The sequence below is a fragment of the Prunus mume genome, linkage group LG3 (genome assembly GCF_029339155.1).
Source record: "Prunus mume cultivar Tortuosa linkage group LG3, ASM2933915v1, whole genome shotgun sequence".
NCBI lineage: Eukaryota > Viridiplantae > Streptophyta > Magnoliopsida > Rosales > Rosaceae > Prunus > Prunus mume.
The window spans coordinates 931,097-946,234 of record NC_142700.1 but is presented as its reverse complement, the minus strand read 5'-3'; the positions used below and the strand labels follow the sequence as shown (position 1 = coordinate 946,234).

Below are 15,138 nucleotides of genomic sequence, written 5' to 3'. Positions count from 1 at the left end.
AACAGCCAAACATTTTTCTGGCAGAGCTTTGATTATCCCACACACATTCTGCTTCCAGCTATGAAGCTCGGATGGAAGTTGAGCACATGTTTAAACAGGTACTTGACCTCGTGGAAAAGATCAGAGGACCCATCAACAGGGGGCTTTTCTATCAAACTAGATCACCATGGCTTCCCGGAGATTTTCCTTTGGGACATGAGGGTATATGCAGATGGTGGCCAAGATCTCAATGTTCTAGGCGGGCTAGGCTGGGGCTAGGCTCGCTAGGCGGTCTAGGCGATCGCTAGGTGGGCTAGGCTGGGGCTAGGCTCGCTAGATGATCTAGGCGGTGGCTAGGCGGCCTCTAGGCGGTCTAGGCGGGCGACATGAGGGTATATGCAGATGGTGGCCAAGATCTCTATGTTCTGGGTGGGGGCTAGGCTGGGGCTAGGCTCGCTAGGCGGGCTAGGAGGGCTAGGCGGTCTCTAGGCGGTCTAGGCGGGCGCTAGGCGGGCGCTGCGCATAGAAAAAAAAACGCCATTTTGGTTTTCAAAAAGGTGAAATCAAGTTATCAAAATTACCCTTATTTTTTAAAACAATTTGAAAGTGGTTTTAGTTTTCAATTTTCGTTTTCATTTTTTGTGCTCTCTTTTTCACTCATCAATTTGACATCACCAGACATGGAATGGATTCGAGGTACCAAAACTCAGTATTTGGGACCATCTTTAACTACTTTAATTACTTTAATTAGTAGTTATGTTTTAATTATTATTTACCTAGTGAATAATTAGTATTTAAATATTTTATCAAAGAAAAAAATTTAAAAAATAATAAATACTATTTATTAAGTAATATAATTTTTAAAGTTAATTAAAATAATCAATACTAACTATTCACTAAAGAAATAATAATTAAAATATAATTACTAATGAAAGTAATTAAATAAGGCTAAGTAAGATATGATTTAATTAATAAAAAGAAAGTTTTAAAAAAAAAATCTATTGACTTAAACATACTAAGTATATTATTTCTTCTTAAAAGAAACCTCTTCCAAAGAAATTTTTTCGGGAGAGGTCTAATCCGGCAAATATAAATTCATATTTTTATTGTTGGTGCAATGTGGAATTATCTTTAAAGAATAGAATATTTCAATGATATAGCCGCAGGGCTATACCCTACAAATAAAATATTTCAATAGTGTAGTCACGTGGCAATACTTGATAAATAGAAACTTTCAACAGTATAGCCGGTAGGCGATACTGTCTAAATAGAAATTTCAAACGTATAGCCGATAGGCTATACCCTGTAAATAGAAATTTTGAACGTATAGCCGATCGGCTATACACTGTAAATAGAAATTTTGAACGTATAGCCGCGCGGCTAAACACTGTTAATAGAGTGTTTCAATGGTATAGCCTTCCGGCAATACCATTGGAATAGAAATTTTCAAACGTATAGCCGATCGGCTATACTCTCTAAATAGAATTTTTCAAACGTATAGCCGCGCGGCTATACTCTGTAAATAAAATATTTCAACTGTATATACTTAACTACAAAGACATAATAACCTTCACTCCATGATACCATCTTGATTACTAAATTTATTCAATTATAAAATTACTAAATTTATTCAATCATAAAATTATTAAGCTATTCCAAATATGATTCATTCCACCCACTCCCAAGTTCATTCACGTTTGTTTAAATTAACCCAAGCAAATCCTGAACTGAAGCAACCCTGTTCATATACTTGTAGAAATGTTGGCACTGCACTAACCTGAGAGAAGATGAAATCCATTCCCTAAGGGTTCGAGCATTCAACATAGTTTCGGCTGTTGTAAAGGTCTTTGAAACTACCACAAGTGCAAATATCAAAAGAATATGAATGAACGATAAGAAACCCCACATAGAGCTTAGATTACAAAAGTCAATATGTAGTGATATAACTAAACTTAATGCTTATCGAGGGTAGTTTCTGGGTTTAACTCTGCAATATTTCTGGCAATTTCAATAGGATCAACGTTTGCAAGACTGCACACAGGGGGAAACAAATTATTAGAATACCCTTAGCTTAGATCAGAATCATCCATCCTCTGATAAAAATATGCATATAATCCTTTAACCCAACTACCAAGACTAGAACCAAATATTTATGCAGAGAATGCATCTAACATAGTCCCTGAATATGGGCTATGTTTCTTCAAGCAACACAACTACAACCAACACACAGAATAGAGATGGTGGCCAAGATCTCTACGTTCTAGGTGGGGGCTAGGCTCGCTAGGCGGTCGAGGCAGTCGCTAGGCGGCCTCTAGGCAGTCTAGGCGGTGTAGGCGGGCGACATGACGGTATATGCAGATGGTGGCCAAGATCTCTATATTCTGGGCAGGGGCTAGGCTGGCTAGGCTGGGGCTAGGCTAGCTAGGCAGGCTAGGCGGTCGCTAGGTGGTCTAGGCAGGCGGGCTAGGAGGGCGCTGCGCCTAGAAAAAAAAAAGCCATTTTGGAATCTCCAAGGTCAGGGAAGAGATCACGATGGTGCTATGAGCGAGAGACAGAGAGATGGGGATTGAAGAAGAAGTCTGAGCGAGAGACAGGGGCTGGAAGACGGCTCTTGTTAGAGTTAGGGTTTGAGAAGGAAAATTGCATTTATATGTTGAAGAAAAAAAACAAAAGAAGAGATGGGCCCCGGATTACTCCTCTAGGCGTTACACCCATGCGTGCAGCCCGCCTAGTGCTTTTAGACTCCGGAAACTTCATTTTGAGAGATCATATATCTGGAGGAATCTTTTGCGAAAGCTTTGATTATCCCTCTGATACTTTCTTACCTGAAATGATGATAGGATTGAACACCAAAACTGGAGAGAGATGCTTCTTGGATTCGAAGAAATCTGCAAATGATCCATCATCTGGAACATTTGTAATGGAGTTACTGCTGGGTTGCCACCACAAGTTTTTCTTTGGAATTGGGTCAAATTCATACTGGAGAAGTGGCCAATGAAATGGATTGAAGTTCATAGGGGTACCAGAATTAGGTGCATTTTACTCTAAATGGATTTAGTCTCATGCAAGATAATCAACAGGGGACCAATATCATACTTTCAAAGTTTACGTACAGATACGATTCATGTAATATGTACTGCAATGCAGTTGCTATAGATAAAATATTATACTTATGTACGCTTTCATATCAATGTCAAGAACACTAGCTAGTTTCCTTTCCTGCCGTGTGCACCAAACTTTTACCTGCTTGTTATACAGAGAATAGAGGACTGCATAGTTAGTCTTCAATGAACATTCCTTGAGCACCAAAAAAGCTGAAAGCACAGCATCATTTTAAATAGTCCGCTTAAATTACAGCTGGGGTAGGTGGTAAAACTGTGAGGGCAGCCAATGTGTGGGGCATCTAATATTTAAGTATTGTTAGCCAAACCTTAACTCAAGCATACACCACAATTATTGGGATTGCTAAAACATACTAAACAATTCGACAACCAATATGTATCGTCAAAACTACACAAGGAAGGACATATCAATATTTCTCTGAATCCATTAATTTTTTCTTGCAAAATTAACATATTTATTTTCTCCCTGCTGAAATACAAGAACAGATACTACACCCATAACGCATCAATTTAGCATCCTGTATATGCAAACTTGCATATACTAAATAAACCAGATATAAGCGTATATTACGTATTCGAGTAGCCTAAACCAGCCAGCTTTAAGTCAAGCATACAAAAAATTTAGTAGCATAGTTAACAACATCTCGACTATACCCACTAGGAATAGTCACTTGCAAATAGTGAGTATATCATTTTACCCCTTAGGGGGTGTTGGTGTAAATAACTCTTTAATAAATAATAGAAGAAATAGAATATAGTGTGCAGCATAACGTTTCTTTGCTTTTCCAAAAAGAAACAGGTACTGCATTACATTTCATATCACCGAAGCATAATACAAGACTTGGTTGAAGATTTTAAAGATTTTGAGACTACCTTACAATCATCACTATGAGATACAAGCCTCGTGCGCTCTGTGCATGAAAAATCAAACACTCTAAGCACACCTTTTTCATGTTCTTCATATTCCATGACACTCTGTCGGAAAATTTAAGCATGAGCAACAAAATTGAAGGTTGAGGGAATGAGTACACAAATTCAAATCACACACAAAAAATCAGAATGTGTAAGTAACATCACATACTTTCCGAGTATTTACATCCCAAACTGTTACTATTCCCTCATAATCAGTACTAGCTATATGGTTTTTCGTAAACTTGTTCCAGTTCAAGCAACTAAGCTTTGAACTTGTAGGCTTTCCCCTGATGCATGATCAAAATTCCTTTACAACTAGAAGTGTTGGTGCATATATTTTATTTTTATTGTTTTGTTGTTAAAATAGCAGGAACTGTTTCATTGATAAAGATGGAAAACCTTCTGAGATGTCCGGTTGATACTCTTTGTTCAATGCTAATGAGTGCGAAAGAATGGCTGGAGCTGTTCCGTTGATAAACATGGGAATGGTATTGTTTTTACCAAAAATCGTATTTTTGCCTAAAATGGAAGATAATGTTCCATGAACATCAAAACGGCCAAAATATGGCTAGACATGCATTGCTGCAGTCAGTTGAAGTGGGCCCAAATTTCAACTTTCAGCTCTCAAATCAAGTTTCATCCTTCATGATTCATCTCTATATGTCTACTGCAACATATCCAAATTTTGGTTTATTCGGACAAATGTGGAATCCTAAGAGCTGAAAACACCAGATGCACAGCGCTAGCAAAATGATTATAGTGCTCAATTCGGGCCTGATTAAGGCCTAATTCCAATGCTCTAATGAATTGTCTTTCTTCATGGAAGTTTTTCATTAGAATCTCTACTGCAACATATCCAAATTTGAGATCATTTGGATAAATGCCAAATCCTTGAGACATCAAACATCAGAAGCATTCCAGCAACAGTGAAAGCTGAAAACAGTGGCAATTCAGGCCAGCTTCCAGTCCTCAAATGAAAATTTGTTCTTCATGAAAGTTGTTCATTTGGATGTCTACTGCAACATATCCGAATTTGGCGTCATTTTCACAAGTATTGAATCTTCAGGAATCATGATTTCTGTTCGTGACAGCAGTCTGTGACGACCAGTCAGTTGCAACCATGCTAAATCAGATTTTCTATTGCTCAAATGGAATTAAGTTCTTCATGAATGTTGTTCCTACTTATGTGGAGAACAACATATCCGAAATTGCCAGCACTTAGATCAACTTAGCATTCCCAGTTTATTATGCTTCAAGGCATGTTCGGAGAAGAAATTTTGTAGCTGCTAATCAAGTTTCACTTCATCAATGGAGGGACTTCATCACAAGTGAGTTGATTCAAAGAAGAATAAAATAATGATGGGGTGGATGGAAACCTTTAAATATTCTTTGTGATGAAGAATATTAAAATATAATCTTTCTATTTAAACCCCACACTTTTCTTTGTTCACCCCAATACTTAAATCATTAAGCTCTTAAGTTTTATTATTGTGTAAAAAGACAAAAAAAGGTCATCCAACTGAATACTTAATCATAGTACATTTATACACACTCAACCCTCATCACTCTTCATATTAAGTTTTAGAAAAACACTAACTCCTCTACACCCTATTGCTTGAGAAAGTGCTAGCGGATGTGGAGTGAGATTTTATTCCTGAAACCATGGCCTGGGGAAGACAACAAAACTAGACTTAATTTATCTCCATAGACAACTAGAATCTATGTATCTGATAGAAACAGAATTTCAAGGCAGGGACAATAAGAAACCAAGCATTTAGTTTGAGTTCATATATTCAGTTTTTTTCTTCTTTAAGTGCCAAGACTTACGAACAACAACAACCCAACTGCTTCTAGTGAAAGAAACCAAAGGAAGAGGAGATGCAAAGATAAACTGATATGACTAATTGAAGGGCTAAAACTTGTAATTGCCAACATGCTGAAGTTCTAATTGTCAACATTCTCAATGTGGCTAGCTAAATCAGTCTTCTGCTGTACATGAATTACAGCAGCAGACTAGGGAAGAGTTAGGAACAAAACTGTTTCACTCCAACTATAGCAGAGAAATCGAAATCAGCATAAGTCTCATGCACCTCATGCACCAATTGTTGCAATGCAGGCAAAACCATGATGCCTTAGAACATCAGAATTAGGGATTTTAGTGAACAACACAACAATGCACATATGAACAACTGAATCAAACTGTAAAAATTTGCATAACTTCTCAGCCATACAAGCTCAAAATTCAGTCAAATCAACAAAACTAAATTCACACAACCATAGTCATTTATTCATCCATGCATGGTGAGGGGCAAGATAGCGGGGTATGGAGTGTGGGGTGTGGGGCTGATGTGTTTTTTATTTTATTTTATTTTTCTGTTGGGTGTGTATTTAGGGATAGTTTGGGGTTTTCTTAGAAATTGTGAAATTTTAAATTAGAAGTTGGGGTGAACTTAGAATATGAGGTGAACAAAGAGAAGTGCGGGGTTTTAATATAAAAACTCTTAACATAAATCCAAAGCTCAAGATAAACGTGAAAAGGTTGAAAGAAGAGAAGATTAAGATGGACAAAAATTAACTAAATAAACTCTCCAACACCACAACCCTCAAAGAAGGGACCAACACATTCCGGAAGCCCCCCACCCATCCCCTTGATCATAATTTTATTAATATAAAAGAAACATATAAAGAAAACAAGTACAGTAGCGGTACCAAACCAAAACCCTGTAGAAAAGAAAGACAATGACATAAAGGCACAGCAACATGCAGACCCAAGAAACTAAAACTCTGAAGGAGTAAACAAAAAGAGACTAAGTAAAACGGTAACTGGGCATGCCCAGCTGGTCCCGATGACAAAGACAAAATAAATGAAGGTGCAGTGTCCCACCATGTGAAACCAGAGCCCTGAACATCATGATTTGCCAAAGCATCAACTCCATGATTACCCTCACGAAATATATGAGAAATCTTAAACAACATGTGCTGGAAACGATGCAAGCAATTCTGCAAGTCAACCCGCAAGTGCCAAGGGACCAAATGAGGAGAGCGAAAGAATTGAGTAACTAATAACGATCAGTTTCAATCCAAACAATATGCCAAGCATGAAGCCAAGCAAGCTTAATGGCCTTGATGACATCTAAAACTTCAACATGTACTGCACTAGGAACATCTAAATTGGAGCAAAATGCTCTAAGTACACAACCATGATAATCTCGAAATACACCACCACTACGTGCTTTACCAAAGCCACTTTTGTGAGTGCTATCAGTATTAATTTTGACCGAACCAAAGCAAGGGGGATGTCACGTAACCTCAATAATTTTGGGATTGGGGTTGAGTCTACAACGCACCCCAAAGGAACAAACAGTACACAAGTCACGCACCTTATTCGACATATGACCCTTGGCTAAAGTACTAGAGGCACACACATGATTAATAATGGTACGACAAGCAGAAGAAACTGTAGAAACCTTTAAATATAATATTTTAAAAAGTTATAGCCGCCCGGCTATACCCTTTAAATAGCAAAATCTGGATTTCTCTTTTTAAATTACTTTAATTAGTAGTTATGTTTTAATTATTATTTACTCAGTAAATATTTAGTATTTAAATATTTTATTAAAGAAAAAATTAAAAAAATATATATTGCTATTTATTAAATAATATAATTTGTGGAGTTAATTAAAATATTTAATCTATATATATAAAGCAAAAGACAGAGAATGGTGAAACATTTAAAATACTAGAAAATGCCCTTGGTTAATACAAACATTAAGATACTAAGTTTATATTTATTTTTATTTTTTAAAATCTCTCCTGACAAAATTTCGTCGGCAGAGCTAATTTTGTTTTTTGGCCAACTTCTTTCATTTAATACATGTACAGAGTACAGACATGATGTATTCACTTCACTTGTATATCTGTTAATTGGTTGGTCACAGCAAAAATAAGTGAGGAAGGGAAGGCATACATATATAATATATTAATTAATTGTCAAATAACAATAATAATAAGGTAGTAAAATGCACATAATGATGAGAAGCCTCTTATCCTATGTTTCTTACATAATAGGTACGTCATGCTCACACATATCCATTTATCGATTGAATGTGTGACTACATAGGTATGTACGTACGTGTCCAATATTATAGTAGAGAGATGTGATGAGCTAATCAATTAAGGAAAATAATTGTTGTATATCAGTACTGATGAATAGGGTACTCAACTTTTTTGAGGAGTGGTTATTAGCAGTGGCTGAATTTCATGTGTGTGGGGGCCTCTCACAAAATATAAACAATAAAAAATTTGAACTCACAAAACATACCAAGACATCAAAAATCATATTATGTATTCATTACAATCATCATTGTTCTTGACGAGTTTTCATATTTTGAAATCATTGCATAACAATCTCGTCATCTATACTATTGAAAATGTCTCTCTCAATATATGCAACGAAGCAATCATTTATACATAAATTGAAGATCTATTAAAATCAATAAAAAGAAAAAAATCAAAATGTTATGAACTAAAAATAAATAAAGAAAGAAAAAAATAAAAAAGAGAACTGCTAAAAAAACTTTAATTGAATAAATTAACCTAATTAAAACTTGATAGTTTAATATGGAGTTTGAGAGAAGAACTCACAGGCAGTGCCTTGAGAAAGTCTGCTTTGTTGCTTGTGTATCTCCAAGAAAGGAGAAAAATGGGTTAGGATTTTATCAATTTTTTTAGAAGAGTAAATATATAATAATAAGAGCCATAAACCTTTGGAAAAAGGAAAAGAAAGTGGCTTACGCTTGGTGGAAAGGAAAACAGGGTTTGGCTACTGGCCCACGTGATAAAATAAACATATTAATTCATATAGATTATTCAATAACAGCAATACATATTACATTTTAAAAGAAAGAAAAAAAGTTGAGTGGGGGCTAGTGACTGCACTGGTCCCTACGTGCCTCCGCCCCTGGTTATTAGTCACTACTCTCAGTCTTATATAATGAAAATAGCATCAATGATTGAGTTGCGTATTGACACATCATCGCTTCCCCAGCTTCACTATTTTTATTGTTTTTTCTTTTCTTTTATTGTTTTTTATTTATTTTATTTTTATGTGGAGTCCATATCAATTAAAAAATGGGTCTCATAAATGCCACATTAGCATTTAACAAATTAACTAATGAGTTGGCTAACGGATAGGGTAAATTATAGGGTTTCCAAGAGTTCGAATATGTATTACACCTCATCGTAATTATATATTAGTAAAAACTCACTCGTTACACCGAATCACTTACTCTTACTCCTAGAGTCTTTCTTTTCCATTCACTCTTATAATTATATCATTTTCAATACTATCCAAATGCGTAAATTGATCCCTTCATTCATATATACTATGAACCATGTATTTCTTGGTCCAACCACAATTAGACTAATTGCATATCGACCAACAAACCATACAACCATGGAAATATTTTTCAGACTCTCAAGAAGGGGGAAAGACACACGCTTCTCTCGTGCGTGTAACAGTATTAGAAGGGATGTTTTTGTATTCACTCAATGATTAATACAATGAGTAGTACACCACTTATATACTATCGCATTTTCTATTAGAAAGAAAAAAAAAAGGTCAAAGTTGTTGGCTGTGGCCACCGGCTGGTGCTTATTTGATGCCCACCACATAAAATTATTAGAGCGGACCCGCGTTGGCGCATACCATTCCAAGTTATTAGCGGCCAGTCGGCCACAAACCAACTTACCAAAGTCAAAATTCCCTCCTTTCCTTCATTCTCCTCCGTTCAACAATTCTTGTTTTCTTTTCAAATTTTTCTTCCAATTCAATACCCAGATATATGATAAATTAAATAATTAAATATAGCTTGTTTAAAATAATAAAGGTTTTTAATAAATAAAAAAACAATATTATCAATTAAATCTACATGATTGATTAGGTTGTTTTCATGTCAGTTGCATTACATTACCACCTATTATTAAATTTAAAAGGTTATAAAAAAATAAATAATTTTGCACAAATCATGGCTCAAATCATTGTTCGCTTTATCTTTAACTAGTCTCTTGGCACATGCTCACTCATGTGCCAATTGGTTTTATTTTATATTTTATTTTTAGAGTTAAGAAAATATAATATGAGTAGTTATGTTTCACAAAAATAGGACTTATAGTCTGATTTTGTTTTTATTTTTAATTGTTTTAATATGAAAAAAATATGAATTTACCATATTATCCTCATTTAATTAATAATTTCAGTTCTTAATGTTTGAATTAAGGGAGATTTTGTAAAAAGACAAAGGAGAGAGAAATTTTTTAAAAGAAGCCAAAATGACAAATTTGTCCTTATTTATTTTTGATTTCTTAAGGAATCCTTTACATTTGCATGCTTTGATTTGAAAGTTGAGAGGTTTTTTCTTTTTGAAAAAGTTTTGGCTTTTTCCAAAAGTGAAATTTTTTTTTGCTAAAACCTAAATTTACTTTGAAGGTAACCAATGACATTTTTGATATTTTGAATATTTTACCATTCTCTGTTTTTCTTTATATATATTAGCTTTGCACACGCATGTGCCAATTGGTTTTATATTTTATATTTTATATTTTATTTTTAGAATTAAAAAAAGATAATATGGGTAGTTATATTTCATAAAAGTATGATCTATTATCTTATTTATTTTTAATTTTAATTTTTTTAATATAAAAAATATGAATTTACCATATTATTCTCATTTAATTAATAAATATATATATATATATATATATATTACGGTCATTGAATTAAATTAAAGTAATACATTCAAAAGTTACATCAAGGCTAAATCATATGCATTAGACACAAAACGGCACGGTATTGTTGTGATGTTTCGCACGAAACAGCACCAAACTTTCTGTCGTCTGCCCTTCAAAAAATACCATACGATGTTGTCAGCCATGATTATTGCACCCACTCTAATAGAATAATAGAATATACCATCAACCCACCATGATGCATGCTAGCAAATAATTCCTTAATTATTTCAGGACAAAAGATTCCAAAATGGGAGGGGAGGGGGGTTCCATATTTTCCATTTTTAAAAAAAAGCTACCATGAATCCATGATGCATGCTATGAAATAATTATTTATTTATTTATTTTAGGACAAAATATTCAAACCAATTACTACTTTTTATTGTCCATTATACGTATTTTAAAAAAATAATAATAATAATTTATGCCTCTTTATGTAATTTCAAAATTTCATAAGTAATACAATTTATACAAACGATATTAGAGGAAGATCCGAACATTGAATTTCGAATGCGATTAACCACTCTACCTATAAATTCCTTACCTCATAATTTTATTAGAACAAAATGAGTTAGGGTTTACTATTTTATATTAGAAAATTCGTCGTGTAAATCTTTTGTATAGCTCACATTAGACTTATCGAAGGAATTTCTCGTATAACAAGAGAATTTTGTTTTGATATGAACCATAAAGAATTGGTTGTATGAAAATTGAGAGGGCGGCAAAGGGCAACCAACCATAAGGTGAGGTCCATGTCCATCACCAATCATCTTTGGGGAGATGATGAAGAAATTCACAAATAATTTGTTGTAAAAGGCCAAAAAATAAAAAAACTAATGTAGATTTTCATTTGGCCAGAAACTAAAGCAGGAAGAGACCAGAAGAATCTGAGAATGGACCAGGAGAAAAGTCTCTCTCCTCTCCTCTTCTGTCCCTTTACGTCTCACCTTCAGGGTCTCTCTTGGGCTGGGCCCCACACCGCGTGACGAAAGCGATGACTGCTCCCTTAAATTGAAGCCTGAATCGTGCGGCCACGTGACCGGAAGACCAACTTACCATGCCCAGTTGCCTGTACGATATAACGTCCAGGTTCAATGAACCTCAAAGGCCGCCCCTTTAATAGCCTCTCTCTATATAAACATAACACAACCTGCTAATCTTCAATTCCGCACACAAACAGGAGATTTGAATAAATCACAGAGCAAAACAGAGAAGAAATTTCATCTCAATTATTCGTCAATGGCTCTCGCTGTTGCTTCTCCTTCTACTTCGATCTCTGGCCGGACCTTCTCTCTATCCACTCCCTCCTCTGACCTCAAAGGTAAAAACCTTTCATTCGCTTTTCTTTTTCATTTTTGACTGGACTCAGAATTGAGAAATCTGGACAAGTTAGTTAGTTTTCTTTCAATTTGGGATGTAATTAACATGTTAGGGTTCCCATTTTTGAATTTGCAGCTCCACCAGTTGGTTCATTTCGGGTGGTTGATCGAGCCCACGGCCAAATTCAAAGCCAAGCTGTAACATTTTCTCAAAGACGGAGCTCGGTGAAGCCCATAAATGCGCAGTCTAAACGGAACGAGTCAATTGTGCCTCTTGCAGCAACCATCGTTGCTCCTGGTAAATATTTGAAGTTCGTTATTTTTTTGGAGAATTTCTGGGAATTCATTTGTTGTGGGTTTGACTGAAAATTGGTGAATTTTGCAGAGGTAGTTGAGAAAGTAGAGGCAGAGGATTTTACGCAATTGGCTAAAGGGCTTGAGAATGCTTCCCCTCTTGAAATTATGGACAAGGCCCTTGAGAAATTCGGCAACGACATTGCCATTGCTTTCAGGTGGTCCTCTCTCTCCAATTTTGTTTTCCCTTTACTACTTAATGTTGATGATTATTTGTAAAATTGATATTGAAAAACTTAATGAGCAACATTCTGTTGGGTTAGTTGTTATTTTCTAAATCTGGGCTTAAACATTTGAAGCGCATTATGTGGCTGTGTGCAATCAAAGAATACCTTATTTGGTAGCTGTAGGTGAGTGTGGCAATTGCATGAAAGATATGAGAATATCCTTAGTATTAAGAGTGTTCAATAAGTTATGGTGATCAGAAAACTGTATACTAAGGGCGGAACGTTTTTGAAAGTAATAATGTATTGTCAATAAACCTCCGCCTGAAGAATCATTTTTCCCATATACGATCCTTTACCAAAAAAAAATATATAAATAATGCCGAACTTACATTAATGCATGCGCAATGCGGGGTCATGATGTAGATGTACTCATCTCAATATGAATCTAGTAATAGTAGTAAGTGTCCATTTATAGGCTTGACTATCAAAATAACTATGATGTGTAGTATTCACTTTCCTTGAGATGGTGGTTGTGATTTTCCAATATATTGTTACTGGAAATTAAGCTTTTATGATGTGTTGAGCTAATTGAGAGAAGTTTGCCATGGTATATGCCTTTTGATGATTGCTTAAAATGTGGCCTCGAATAGTAGCCATTTTATTTTCGTTAGTAACGAAAAAATTCTGTTTCTGCAGTGGAGCTGAGGATGTTGCTTTGATTGAGTATGCACATTTAACTGGCAGGCCCTATAGGGTTTTCAGCTTGGATACTGGGAGGCTGAACCCAGAAACATATCAATTCTTTGACACAGTTGAGAAGCACTATGGCATCCGCATTGAATACATGTTTCCAGATGCTGTTGAAGTTCAGGCATTAGTAAGGAGCAAAGGGCTCTTCTCTTTCTACGAGGATGGGCACCAGGAGTGCTGCCGCGTGAGGAAGGTGAGACCTCTGAGGAGGGCCCTTAAGGGGCTACGTGCCTGGATCACCGGCCAAAGGAAAGATCAATCTCCAGGTACAAGGTCTGAAATTCCGGTTGTCCAGGTCGACCCTGTTTTTGAGGGACTGGATGGTGGGATTGGGAGCCTGGTGAAGTGGAACCCAGTAGCAAATGTTGAAGGTCGTGACATATGGGACTTCCTTCGTGCCATGAATGTGCCCGTGAATTCACTGCACTCGAATGGGTACATCTCAATTGGTTGTGAGCCATGCACAAGGTCAGTCCTACCAGGGCAACATGAAAGAGAAGGAAGGTGGTGGTGGGAGGATGCCAAGGCTAAGGAATGTGGTCTTCACAAAGGCAACATTAAACAGGAAGAGGGAAACCAATCTAATGGTAATGGGGCTGCACATTCAAATGGCACTGCCACTGAAACTGATATCTTTACTTCCCAAAATTTAGTTACCTTAAGCCGGACTGGAATAGAAAATTTGGCAAGGCTGGAGAACCGGCACGAACCATGGATTGTAGTGCTCTATGCACCATGGTGCCAATTCTGCCAGGCAATGGAAGGATCATACATTGAGCTGGCTGACAAGTTGGCAGGGAGTGGTGTGAAAGTAGGGAAGTTCAGAGCAGATGGTGATCAGAAGGAGTTTGCCCAGAATGAACTGCAGCTTGGAAGCTTCCCCACAATACTCTTCTTCCCCAAACACTCTTCTCGGCCAATCAAGTACCCATCAGAGAAGAGGGATGTTGATTCATTGTTGGCTTTCATCAATGCCCTCCGGTAACCGGACTTTTGAAATGTTTAAAGAAAGTAGTCAAGGTATTAGAGAATCGAAGTCCCCAAGCTCCCATTCATCACCATACCTAAAAGGTGAAGTCAACATTCGTTGGCAAACCAGCTGGATAAATTGCACTGATTTTACCTAGAATCTGTGTTTTTGGAAATGTATTTATGTTTCTCTGTGAATATTTCTGAATCGTTAGGCGTAGTGTATTCTCACCTTAGTCAAAGTTCCTTATGGGACATCGTAGGGCTTCAAAAAATACAAAAGATTCCAAAATGGGAGGGGAGGGGGGTTCCATATTTTCCATATTTAAATAAAAGCTACCATGAATCCATGATGCATGCTATGAAATAATTATTTATTTATTTTAGGACAAAAGATTCAAACCAATTACTATTTTTTATTGTCCATTATACGTATTTTAAAAAAATAATAATAATTTATGCCTCTTCATGTAATTCTAAAACTTCCTAAGTAACGCAATTTATACAAGCGATATTAAGAGAGGATCCGAACATTGAATTTCGGATGCAATTAACCACTCTACCTACAAATTTCTTGCCTCACACAATTTTATTAGAACAAAATGAGTTAGGGTTTACTATTTTGTATTTTATATTAGAAAATTTGTCGTGTAAATCTTTTGTATAGCTCACATTAGACTTACCGAAGGAATTTCTCGTATAACCGGAGAATTTTGTTTTGATTTGAACCATAAAGAATTGGTTGTATGAAAATTGAGAGGGCGGCACAGGGCAACCGAC

The 15,138-nt window shown here is 36.0% G+C and overlaps 1 protein-coding gene across 1 annotated transcript; it reads left to right on the top strand.

Moving 5' to 3' along the window:
- The first annotated feature begins 11,634 nt into the window (after positions 1 to 11,634).
- Positions 11,635 to 14,556, top strand: LOC103324412 (5'-adenylylsulfate reductase 3, chloroplastic-like). The gene is made up of 4 exons (XM_008226466.3): positions 11,635 to 12,120; positions 12,255 to 12,416; positions 12,504 to 12,630; positions 13,336 to 14,556. The coding sequence occupies exons 1-4, from the start codon at positions 12,039 to 12,041 to the stop codon at positions 14,372 to 14,374; spliced, it is 1,410 nt and encodes a 469-aa protein (XP_008224688.2). The 5' UTR covers positions 11,635 to 12,038; the 3' UTR covers positions 14,375 to 14,556.
- Positions 14,557 to 15,138: the final 582 nt, after the last annotated feature.

Bases quoted from the DNA above. Each gene is read 5' to 3' on its own strand.
- LOC103324412 (XM_008226466.3), top strand. From the start codon at position 12,039: ATGGCTCTCGCTGTTGCTTCTCCTTCTACTTCGATCTCTGGCCGGACC. The intron at 12,417-12,503 runs GTAAATATTTGA...TGAATTTTGCAG, and splicing joins AGCAACCATCGTTGCTCCTG to AGGTAGTTGAGAAAGTAGAG. The intron at 12,631-13,335 runs GTGGTCCTCTCT...CTGTTTCTGCAG, and splicing joins GACATTGCCATTGCTTTCAG to TGGAGCTGAGGATGTTGCTT.